The 12331-nt window shown below is 52.1% G+C and overlaps 4 protein-coding genes across 4 annotated transcripts; 2 read left to right on the forward strand and 2 right to left on the reverse strand.

Moving 5' to 3' along the window:
- Positions 1–117: 117 nt before the first annotated feature.
- Positions 118–4502, forward strand: A1O3_08861 (uncharacterized protein; the record flags this gene model as incomplete). Its single annotated transcript, XM_007738957.1, has 3 exons — positions 118–158; positions 239–367; positions 464–4502. The coding sequence occupies 3 exons, from the start codon at positions 118–120 to the stop codon at positions 4500–4502; spliced, it is 4209 nt and encodes a 1402-aa protein (XP_007737147.1).
- Positions 4503–5424: 922 nt separating this feature from the next.
- A1O3_08862 (uncharacterized protein) lies at positions 5425–6933 on the reverse strand (the record flags this gene model as incomplete). The annotated part of the gene is made up of 2 exons (XM_007738958.1): positions 5425–6611; positions 6672–6933. The coding sequence occupies 2 exons, from the start codon at positions 6931–6933 to the stop codon at positions 5425–5427; spliced, it is 1449 nt and encodes a 482-aa protein (XP_007737148.1).
- Positions 6934–7347: 414 nt separating this feature from the next.
- Positions 7348–8251, reverse strand: A1O3_08863 (uncharacterized protein; the record flags this gene model as incomplete). The annotated part of the gene is made up of 3 exons (XM_007738959.1): positions 7348–7864; positions 7923–8169; positions 8230–8251. 3 exons carry the CDS (start codon positions 8249–8251, stop codon positions 7348–7350), a joined length of 786 nt encoding a protein of 261 aa, XP_007737149.1.
- Positions 8252–8617: 366 nt separating this feature from the next.
- Positions 8618–10405, forward strand: A1O3_08864 (uncharacterized protein; the record flags this gene model as incomplete). Its single annotated transcript, XM_007738960.1, has 1 exon — positions 8618–10405. The coding sequence occupies one exon, from the start codon at positions 8618–8620 to the stop codon at positions 10403–10405; it is 1788 nt and encodes a 595-aa protein (XP_007737150.1).
- Between the last annotated feature and the right edge of the window lie 1926 nt (positions 10406–12331).

The raw sequence follows: 12331 nt of genomic DNA on the forward strand, positions 1-12331 counted from the left end.
CGCGCCAAAACAATTCATTTGGAGGACTCGGCCCATCTCCATTCGTCCCAATTGTTAATTCTTCCAATTTTCAGCAATTAATTCGAATGGTTTCCGCCCACAGCAGCCACCGATGAAATGCACGTCGAGCAGTTACGCTCAAAGAAGTCGGAAGCACAGTGAGTAATACTCTTTTCGAGCGACTTACAAGGCTCTACCGGCTTGCATTGTCACGCTGATGGAATTTCGTGAATTTCAGAAGTCGTTTGCTGTCGAGAAAGCGCAAGTTATCGGAACTGTTCTCAATCACCGCGTACCCTCTTACACCGGACGACCCGATCTACAAACAGAAGCTCCAAGCTTTCCAGGATGCAAATAACCTTGAAAGGTGATATCCTCTCTGTCGCTGCAGCTTCTCGATCCCTTCAATGGATTGTAGTAGCTATAGCCCGTTTCTCGACTGTCTAGGCTGACCATTCTTCAGTGGCCGCCTGTTCGACGAATCTACTCTACCAGCTCGATCACATATAACCTTCCAACCACGCAAATCGCAGTCCTTTCAATCACCTCCTGCCTCTCTAAAATCTCCCGAGAGATCACAACCACCAATAACTTCCTCTCAAGCGGAAGCTTCGACGCTCCAATCTCCAAGCACTGCGACCAAGCCTGTCGCATCAACAACATCTGCAGTCGTTCAACAGCGAGGCGATGAATACCAACAGTCTGTTGGCCATGTACTAGAAGCAGATCAACAGCAGAAGCAAGATCAGCACGAGCCTTTTGCAGACGATTCTAATGCTCGAGATGCCGAACCGAACACCATCTCAAAACCATCTAAATCCAGTCGTCATCGCTCGAATTCACCCCAAGCTTCAGTGTCACCAGCGCCTCATGCTGAAAAGGCCACGGTGGAAACAACTGGGACAGAGCCAAGCGTATCTGCAGCAGAAGCCTTTGTGCCGGTACCCTATGTTAGTGTCGGAGGTGAGGCGAGGCAGAACACACCTGTCCTCCCACCTGTCACGATACCCATCGAACCCCAATCATCCCCATCGTCTACAAATGGACGAGACTCAGCGAATACTCCCGCACCTACGGCCGGCTCCCCAGCAACGAGTCCAGGTGTCGAAGCACCACTTAGCACACCCGGAGCTATTCAGGAGAACAAGCAGGTGCCAGGTGGCGTAACCAGCCCAGCACAACCAACACACGTGGTGAGTATCGGAGGCGAAGACAGCAAACATGAAGTCCAGCCTCCGCCCGACATCGAGATGACTGGGACAGGGGAACTGGACTCAGTAGCACCCACCTCAGGTCAAACCCAGGAGACAACAGAATCGAAGGCAACCACAACTTCTGACAAGCCCAGTATCCAAATTGAGTCGCAAAACGAAACTGACTCGTACTTCAAACCGCTGTCCGGCGATGCCATAGTCGAGACTCCGACGCCGTTGACAGCCACTGCCATACCGCAACCAAATACCACACCAACTCCCTCTGCACAGGAGCCTGCAAAACGTGCAACTAGAATTTCTTCTGGTGTCTTGCAGAAGAAGTCGGTTTCAGAGATTCTCGGTGAAACGCCGAAAGTGGTGATCCCGCAGGTGGCGGAATCTCCATCGTCTGCATCGAACCACAATTCCTTCGGCGCCGCGACGTCCCAGGGGCGGACTAGAGACCGTGATCGTCGCGATAGAGAACGCAGCAGATTGTCGACTGTTGTCTTCGCCAAACCACAAAAACCAGCCTCTGATGAGGAGACAGTAGACGTTACCCGGATTGACGATCGCGAGGCGCAGCGGAAGAACTCAGGACAAAGAGACTACTTGTACACACTTTTTGAGAACAAGGCACATTCCATGTCCCGGCAAACTTCGATGTCTTACCTGATCCAGAATGCTCACAAGACACTTTCGACCTCGGACCACCTTATTGAATACGAGTTGTCGGCTCAGTGCCGGATATTGAAGCGTCTGTATCAGCTACAGGAAAAGGGGCGCTGGCCACTTCGACAGTACAAACGTGCTGATGAAGCCTCGAGGCCAACCTCTCACTGGGATTTTTTGCTTGACCATATCAAGTGGATGCGTACCGACTTCAGGGAAGAGCGAAAGTGGAAGCTCGCTGCCGCTAGAAGCATCGCCGAGTGGTGTGCAGAATGGGTTGCCAGCTCCCTGGAAGTTCGCAAGCGTCTGCAAGTGCGAGTTCGACCACCAAACCTTTTATCTAAGCCCGATGAATCCCAGGATGTGACTATGGATGATGAACCTGGCCCCAGTCTCTCCTCACACCCAACACCGGAGTTGATGTCTTCGAATGAGGATGATTCTATGAGCGACGACATTGCAGATCCACGCGATATACAGTTTTCAAGTGCTCCTGCTGCGATATTCTCACTCGGCGCCTCAGATTTCAGCCTTGCAGTCGACAAGACCCCCGCGCTCGATAAACTTCTAAATGAGTTGCCCCTCTATGAGCCTTCTGCGATTGAACCGGATCTTTCTAAGTCTAATCTTGCGGAACGACTGGATGCAAAATGGAAGACCGACATTGTACCTGTCTCAAGATGGGCAACGGAGAAATTACCAGTGAAAGAGTATGCGCCTACCATTAAGCGTAGTCGGTATGAGTACGAGCTGGAGCCCTCGCCCAAGCAGAATCCGACGCCCCTTCCCCCGGAGGAAACGAATGTTGCTCTGTTTATGCCTGAGAATAAGCATATTCGTGACAGGATACACCCCGGACACTCTTTCCGTCCGCCCTCTGAGCATCCTATGCCAACGCAGGCTTTCTTCGAAACCAGGTCATCGTCACAATGGACCCACGCCGAAGACGATGAACTCAGAAAGCTTGTCAAGGACTACTCCTATAACTGGTCTCTTATCTCCAGCTGCCTAACTCCTCGAAGCTCCTACACGTCGGGAGCTGACCGAAGGACGCCATGGGAGTGCTTCGAGAGATGGATCGGACTGGAGGGCTTACCTGCGGATATGTCCAAGACTGCTTATTTCAAAACCTACTCCGGTAGAATCGAGGCTGCCGGGAGGCATGTCGCAGCTCAGATCGAAGAAGCTCAACGGAGGGCCGGGGCTAATGTACAGATTTCTGCGCGCAAGAGGACCACTCAGCCTGTCAGAGTCGAACGTAAGAGAACGCAACGACATCTTGCCATGCTTGACGCCATGCGGAAACTGGCGAAGAAGCGGGAGACCGCCCTCCAGAAACAACAACACCAAGCCGATCTTGCTGCAATGCGTAAGGTGAATGACGCCAATGTCCCGAAGCCAGCCTACAAGACTCCCGCAGAATTCTCCCAACTGAAACAAGAACGAGAGCACAAGTTAGCAGAGCGCCAGGAGATTTATAGACAGCAGCTTATTGCCCACCAACGTGCTACTGCGCAGCAACAACGCGGACAAAATGCTCAACCAAATGGGATGCCAAGCGGCATGCCACCTACAGCACCCGCGATGCGTGGTCCATCATCTGCTGGAGGCATATCTGGGATGCCTAATGGGAATGTTCAACTACCCAACGGCCATCCTCGTCATCCTGGCATGATGGCTATGCAAGGCAACGTTCAACTGCCACCAGGCATGGTGGGTCCCAAGGGCCTTACTCCACAAATGCAAGCGCAGATGCAAGCACAAATGGCCGCCCGAGGTGCTGCGACGTCACCACAGCAGATGCGCATGCTACAAGAAGCGAGCCGCGTTCAGCAGGAGCAGTTGATGCGACAAGCCCAGCAAGCTCAGAATGGCGCTCATTCATCTCCCACAAACCCCCATGCTGCGCTGGCAGCTGGGAAAGGGATGAATGGTGCCGCCTATATTTCTGCTATAGCCAATGCAAACGGGATCGGATCACCTTCAGGCCCGATCCATGGAAATTCTGCCTCGCCGCGTCCTTCAAGCGCCAATCCTGGTCAAGCGTTGTCTAGCGGACACATTCCTGTGCTAACTCAAATCGCCAACAAGATTCGAGAGCATCATCCTAACCTCTCCGAGGAAGATATACAACGTCATGCGTCTCAGCAGATCACATCTTATCAGCAGGCGGCGACTGCTGCGGCAGCAGGTCAAGCTCAAAAACGACTCCAGCCTCATAACCAGGCCGCGTTAAATGCTGCTATCGGCGCTGTGAATGCTGGGACCCACGCTTCCAACGCCGCGGCCGCGGCAGCTGCAGCTGCGCAGTTTGGCCACATAGGTATGATGACGAATGAACAAGTACAGCAATACAATCAGCGCATGAGAATGCAGCAAGCCCAACAACATGCTGTCCGCGGAATGCAAGGCCAAATGCAACCGGGCATGATGGGAGCTATGCCCAATGGAATGGTCAATTCTCCTGTGATGAATATGGCCAGGCCGGTCAGTCAACACACAAATCAAGGGCAGTTGAGCCGGAGCGCAACGCCCAGGGAGCAGAGAAGCGGCAGTCAAGGCAACATTAGCGGCAGCGGGCCCGGACAACAGGGCAGCCCCCGGCCGACTCCGCAAAGCATGCAAAGCCAGGCATGACTAACTGCGATTGTATATCAAGGGATCTTGTTACTGATTGATGCAGCTTTCAGCTTAACAATACATGAAATCCGACGTTTATCGCTTATGGCCGCACTCCGCTTTCCATTCTGACTTGACTCATTTGGTGCGATATGATGTGGGCAATGCGGACCGAGGGATGTATGATCTGCCACCAGATAGTTCTAGCCTGGGCTTGGGCGTTGTGAGGTTTGCGATTAAATGCTGAGTCTTGGACACGGCATCCACGACAGGCGGATGTAGTCTGATTGCAAAATGCAAGAAGGGCGTCACACGCTGGCAGAACAACCCTCATCAGTCATCTAGTGAGCCCTCCAGGGCACGATAGAACAGTGTAGCTTAGCACTCGGACTCGCACTCTGCAATCGGCGGGTGATATCAAATCAACTGGTGCTTTCCATGCAGTGGGTACTCCGTCCATAAACCTCAGCAAGATCGTCCGTCAAACAACTTGGGAGCAGGCTGCTATGCCAGAGCGTCGTCTAGCGGATGAGAGGGAGTCGGTCAGGAAAATTTGGTTCTTTCTATGTAATTGTACAGGACATGGTCCTCGGTCATGTCAATGACCCTGGCCGAGATCATTTTCAGTCCTATCAGAGCAGTCATCGGCCAATAGCTCTATGGGATATGGGTCAGGCGAGCGGCAGTTTTTTGCTTGTCCTCGAGAAAAGACGGTTGAAGAGTCGTCCATTTGCTTTTTGATCCGCCTTCCACTCAGTTTTCGAGTCCACATTGCACCTGACCCAGCCAGGATCTTGACTTTCTTCTTGGTCGTCTTCTCCTCGTCGCGGCCCCCCATGCCAACATAGACCTGCAAAACGCCGTCTGGGATGGAATCCAGTGAAATGAAGCAGAGAAGACAGCCACTGTAGCAGAAGGTAGAAGGTAGAAGGTAGAACTACTAGTCCCCTCCGCCTACAGCTTCGACTTCTCTCGGGCCTTGATGCTCGCGCGGCTCACGCTGCTCACGGTACTGCCCGCCCCTCCGACCACCGCCTCCTCGTCTCTGCCTATCTCCTCCATGGTGGCCTCTCTGATTGTCTCCGCCATCGCCCCAGCCGTTGATGCCGGCATCAGCGTTGCCGGGTCCCTCGCGTAAGAAGCGCTCCCTCTCGGCCTTGACCACGCTCAGCACGCTCTCTAGGCTCCGGCGCCAGACCAACAGCCGGCCCTGGATTTCGGTCCACTGCTTCTCGCCAAAGACGCGGTACGTGGCGCGTTGCACAAGGAACTCTTGCTTCAATTGGCTGAGTTTGCCCTCCACCAGGCCCGCGCGGATGGTATCAATCACCCACACCTCAACGTCCTCGCTGGGAATTTGCAGCGCCGATGCAATGGTGGAATATGACACCGATCGGGTCTGCGAAGACGCGGTGATGCTCGCCAGAGTCAGCAGGCGGATCTTGTTGCTGAGCACTTCGGCGCTCTCGTCCGAAATCCCCAACGTTGACAGCTCGTTTGTCTCGAGAAAGTCGACATAGGAGGAGTAGTCGTCGGATGAGAAGATCTCCAACAGATCGAAGAGATTGCTGTCGGATTTGCGGATCGCCTGGATGGCATCGCTGGCGGTCAAGGGTGTGAAGTCGGTGACGCTCGGGTTCGTGAGCGCCAGACGCAGGGTGCGTTTGGCAAGTTCTTGCGAGTCTGCTTCGGCAGCCGCTTCAGGAGGAATCGTCTCCAACGCGCTCAGGAGATAAGTGTACGAGACATCGTCGTGTCCTGTTGCCGAAGCCACGTCTGCTATGGCGGTGTACAAGCTGCGAGCATCTTCATCATCGAGTTGCCAAGAAGCCAACCACTCAGGGATGTTGGTTTCCAGTTGGGATACCAACGCCTCGAACGCCTGTGAGGAGGAGGTGGCTGTGATGACTTTCAAAATGGCAAGGAAGACATGGTAGCGCGCTTCGCTAGTCGGAGGGAGCACATTAAATACGGTTGTCAGAGTCTGCAGGGCTAGCGAGCCGCCATAGATCGGGGACGATGTCACAGGTTGCTCGGACAGGTATTGGCATATCCGCGCGAACAGCTGTTCGTAGATCGGGGATTGCAGCGACAGGCTGATGAGAAGGTTGTATGCGGCAGTAAATTCTATGAGCCATAAAAGTCAGCTTCTTCGTCGTGAAATCCACCGGTTCACGGGCTGCGTACCTCGTTCGGGGCCCGAGTTCAGGATTGATGCCTTGGTAACCAGCTTTTTCAACACCTCATCCTTTTGGGTTTGTACGGCGGCCTCGTCGACCTCGACCTCGGCCTGCTCTGCCTCGCGAATTTTGTTCAACGGTTGTTCGATTTCCGCCTGCACGCCTGCGCCCTCTTCTGCTTTTGAGAGGCCGTCGAGGTACTGTGCGAATTCTTCAGCGAGCTCGGAGAACGAGCCTTCGATCAAGAGAGTATTCGTGGGGCCCGGCATGGCGACGGCGATTGATTATGGAGAATGATACAGAGGAGGTGTTCTGTTAGACGTCTTGGTCTCGCCTTTCATGGCCTGCACCTCCCGTCGTCGCTCTGGCTGTGGGAGCGAATTTGGAGGAATCGAAATCTTGGCGGAGATAAGATTAGATCTGAATTTTGCGTGTCTTTCCCAGCACCAGTACGAGTACTACTACCAGGGAAGTATCAGTAGCAATTGACAAGGACTCGGAGTTGAGCTTCGACAGCGACTGTTTTCCCTGGTTTACGAGTTGCAATGAATGGTTGTTCTTCAATACCATTGTCGCTCTCTGTGACCCCCATCCCTCAGAGTGCTGTGCCACCACCTAGCTACATCAATTGTGAAGGGACGCCACTAACTATCCCTTCAAAACCCATCGTTTTAAGAGTTGACTCATGTTGGCCCCGGCACGGGGATAGCTGTGTTGTCTCTTGCGGACATCTCGTCCTCAATAAACACTCCGAGCCCTGCAAAGGCCCGCAGCAGAGATTCATCCATGTACTGTGCGAAATCATATCCTCCAGCCAGCATGGCCTCGGCTGGTTTGCCTCTCACCCTGGTAATGTAGCTTTCTTTGACTTCGTAGTACTCCCTTGTACGAGGCATACCCATGAACGGGTCATAGGGTGCCTTTGCTTCGGGAATGACAATCCTCTTCAGTCCCTTGATCAATCCGCTTTGGTCGGCAGCGTCAGGGGCCATGTCTTTCCGTCTTGGAGCCTTTGCTCCTGGTTCTGGCCCATCCGTTGGGTCTGTCTTGATCCCGTTCGCCTGTGCGTATTCCTTGAGTTTGCGGTTCGTGGCAGCCACATCAGTCCGAAATACGAGGTTCATGACCAACTCTTCTCGCAATTCTAGGAAGTCGTCGTAGTCGCGTTTGGTCTCAAATTCTTCTTCCCGGCGGTCCAGACTGCGAGTGTGAGACGGTAAGGACAGTAGGAGAATAGACAATCAATTCGTCAACTTACATCTTTGTGACTCGTCTGCGGATCTCGACTTCGCGTTCGATCTTCAGGTCTTCGAACGTCTGCGTCCGCCATTCTCGTTTCCAGAGACTAACGTGACAGCCTCCAACCGGACATTCTGCTTTGCCACTGGAGAAATGTCGGTCGACACATCCTTCACATATTCGATGGTAACACTTTGTGTTGATCTTGAACCGAAGCCCGGGGTGTGTTCGAGGGTCGCTTCCACAGACCGGGCATTTGTTCGCACCTGGAGATGCCACTGGTCAGTTTACTGCCGGATCGCGTCGTAAAAGACGTGAGCTCATACCAACAGAGTCTTCTTCATCCATGCTGCTGACGCTTCATCGGGCGACCCAGTTGCGTCGTGCAGCGTTTTCCAGAGTCTGTAGCTCTTTCACTGCCAACGAGAGCTGTATACAATACTAGCTGCCGAGGGCAACATCCTAAACCAGCCGAAGTTGGAAAGCCCTGTGTAAGCGTCGATGATGCACATGTATCCATACCACACAAGACAGTGAAGTGAGAATCACAAGTGAGGATGACTAAGCGCGTGTGGCGTTGCAGGCACCAAGCAGGCGGGCGTTTTCAACCCCCAAAATTTTGCAGACAACTTTGCCCTCAGCCGATCTTGCTTGAGAGTCGACGCTTTGGGGCCCAGCCCATACGGAACCGGTTCCAATTCCAACTCGAAGATCATGGACGATTCAGCCCTCGCCCGGGTCGAGCAACAGCGCATCGAGCTGGAAGCTAACATCACCAAACTGCGCAAGTCACTGCGTCACTGGCAGACGCTTGAAATTGATTACGAGGGTCTGAAGGAGGAGTTTTTAGGAACACCGGATGACTCCTCTGCTGAAGAATGCTTACGAGCTGCGAGGGACTTCAGGCCAGAGTTGATCGATGAAGAAGAGTTACAGGAACTCGTCGTAGACAGCAAATCACGTCCTCGTCAGCCTGCTCAACTAGTGGACCTCTTGACCAAGCGTGTGGACTATGTCTCCCGGAACATTGAGACGGTACGGAGACAGCTCTCTGATGCTGAGAGGAAAAGGAACGCTCTTCTTCTGGCCGAGGAGCCCGAGCACCAAGAGGATGCCGGTCTTCCTCTCGCCGAGATCACAGAGGAGTTGGACGACTCAGGACGAGTAATCTCTAGCAAGGTGCAAACTCCCGGCTCCTCGGCACCTCAGTTGATAGACGTGCTTAAGAAAGCCGGCATTGAAGATTTGGAAGAGATAGATGGGAAGATCACGACAGTGGTCTCTCCAGATCGAGATGGTTTAGGACCGAGTCACACATCACCTCAACAAGGAGTCGAGCGGGAGGTTCGACACGACGACCAACCGTCCACTCGACCCATTATAGAAGCCGAGGAAGTTACCGGGGAGGCCCCTACCAATCCCAATGACACGGAAGCTGATGCCAGACTCCGTCGAGAGATGTGGGAATACTCTAGAGGGATGGACGAAGTTGGTGCAATTGTTGCAGAGCTTGATCTCGAAGAAGATGCCTCTGATATTGATTACGACGAGCAGGATGACACCCTCGAATTAGATTCGGACCTTGACAAGGACGATGACTTCGAAGAGGAGGAGTCCGAGGACGAAATTGGCAAAAGTACCCACCGACTTACAATTCCACGAGGGTATCGAAAGAGGATGGAGGAGTTGCAGGAGAAATTGGGTATGAAGAACGTGGGACCTCAAGCCACTTCGGAACTCGTTGTCGAGACTCTGAAGCAGGAACAGCGACCACCAGCAGCTGAAGCGGCGCGGAAAGCTGCCATCGCCAGAGAAGAGAAATCCAAGAAGAGCAGTTTGAAGTCGGCTGTAAAAGAGACCACTTCAGGGGAGAAGAGTGTAAAGAGAGGGAAGTCGGGCAAAAAAGTTGCATTCTCCTCGGAACTGGATTTCGCCCCCGAACAACCAACAGGTAGAATTGCCAGCGTGGCTTCCACGGCCTCACCGGGATCTCCGCCGGCGCCAAAACCTCGGCCGATTAATGATTCGGTGGTGGAACGAGAGGTTGCTACAGTTGAAGAAGATGTTGTCGCACCAGTTCCGACCTCTCTCACTGGGAAGCAGTCTCGTTTCAAGGCTGCGCGACAATTACAACCGCAGGCGCCCATGTTCACTCCCCCAATGACTTTCCCAGCGGATTCGTCGATGCAAGGTCAGGGAAAGTCGAGCTCGCCGGTTCCTCCAGCGCAGCTGGTCTCGCCGAATGTTGTCGAGCGTCCGTCTTCGACCGTCGCTAGAGCTCCCGATCCGGATGATTTCCCTGAGGAAGCCCACCGTCGCGAGATCGCACTGGAGTATCAGCGACACCGGATGAAACGAATTCAGTCTCAGGAGAGTGGGTTCGTGGGAGACGGAGAGGAGGACAACTACGGAGAAATGATCACCTCGGGCAGCCGGATAGGTGGCGAAGACGGACAGGAGAGAAGAATCAGCAGGTTCAAAGCTGCGCGGATCAACCGATAAACGAGGCAGAGCAAGCCCCGTATGCCGGCAGATCGGGAGCTTAGATCTCTGCCAGCATTGACTCAGCTTGACATTCGACTACGTGCCTACGGGTCTCATTTCGACCTTCCTGGTGCTTGACTATCTGGGCGACCCCATAGGTCTTACTTTCTGCTTCTGGCTTTCAGGAACCCCAAGACAGTATCCATGCTTCAATTGCCAAAAGGACATGCAGCCGTCTGTTCCTCTCCGGGGGGATGGAGACCTATCTGCGTTGTTCCTCCATAGGAGTTCCAAGATCAAGAGATGGATGGCTGGGCTCTCTGACGCCTGATCCCTCAATCCAGCTCTTGCGAGACTGGAGTCGAGAAGCGATGGATCTGGCGAGTCGTTTCACCCAGGACATTGATCTACCACCATAGTACTTGGTATAAGTCGGACCACCTCGTAACGCACAACCTACGTAATGCACAAGTATTCCTCGTACACCCACCACCTCTTTATACTTAACGTACGCGTTACACTACGTCGTTTATATGCCACTCTATATAGAGACTCTCGAAGGTAATCCTTAAGAGTGCCTTAGACGCCGCCTATATCTCTCTAACCCTATCTCGGCGATCCTACTCCTTCTAACGTCGCGTAACTCGCTTCTAAGTCTCCTTAATATCTATAATAGAAGTAAATACCTTATTTAAGTCTATTCGAACCTTCGTACGCTTTATAGTACTCTTCTCCTATAGACTAACGAATAACCATTATAATTAGAGCGATTACTCAGCAGTCTTCTATAGAAGTACGTCGATCGCCTTCGCCGCCTTATTAAGTAATAGACGAGGCCCTCTATTAAGTAGTATATCTTAATAAGTATTAAACGTCTACGATTAAAGGTATTATCTACTTATAGATATATTTCTAGTAATACTTACTAAAAGCCTTTATTTACGCGTACGCGAAGTTTATAATATTAGTTTAATAGATTATACCTTCTAAATAACTTAAGATAAATTTAATATCTTCTTCGAGTTATACGGAATTAATTCTATTTCTTTCTAGCCCGCCTTAATATAGCGAGATTAGAGAATATACCCTCTCGCCTTTACGTAGTATTTAATAAACCAGACGCGTTATACGAGTTATATTTCGTTATATCTTAATAAATTAGTAATCTCCTTTTAATAGAATCGCTTTAACGTCGAAAAGATACTAATATTAAGAGATTAAAGAATATACGAGAAGTATAAAGATATAAATATAAGCTAAACTCTATAACGTGGTTTATAAGCGAGTTGGCCACCTAAGCGAGTTGGCCACTTCCTACTACCTTCACGACTATTAAGCTCAATTACACTACTACAACAAATAGAATCAATTAATACTACAAGGAACTAGATTCTACAGCTATTTCTATATCTTCTTCGCAAGTCCGCGTGTTGTGTCCGGTCTTGCCACAAGTGCCACAGTGCCGTACGCCGGGCTCGGTCCTCCGTCGACAACCACTATTTTCACGCGTATTTTGCTGCAGTTGCGCATCCAAGTCCTTCTGGTCCGGTAGGTCCTTCCCATCGCCGACGGTAAGAGATCCTCCTTGCCGTACACGCGTCTTTTTGGCCCTCCGGCGCCTGCTCAGTGTTAGGTTGGCCTCTCGAAGTATCCTGACCTCAGACCTCAGTAGGGCTACCTCATGCATCATCGCCTTTGCCCCCTTCGTAAACTGGTCGACAGAACTGTAAATTTGTGTCGGGGAGCTGTTCTGATGACTGGCAATCCGGCCTTTAATTAAAGTAGATTGCGAGCCGGCCTCTATCGGGTTGTGTGGTGTCTAAGAGACCCAAAGCTCGGAGGTGGCCAAAGGAGGTCTGGTCGGCGTCGGTGTCCGTAGCTTCACGTCCAGCTTTGACAAGACCACATCCGGGTCTGGAGGCACTAAACCGGCCCCTCTAAATC

The sequence above is a fragment of the Capronia epimyces genome, assembly GCF_000585565.1.
Source record: "Capronia epimyces CBS 606.96 chromosome Unknown aczIQ-supercont1.8, whole genome shotgun sequence".
Taxonomy (NCBI): domain Eukaryota; kingdom Fungi; phylum Ascomycota; class Eurotiomycetes; order Chaetothyriales; family Herpotrichiellaceae; genus Capronia; species Capronia epimyces.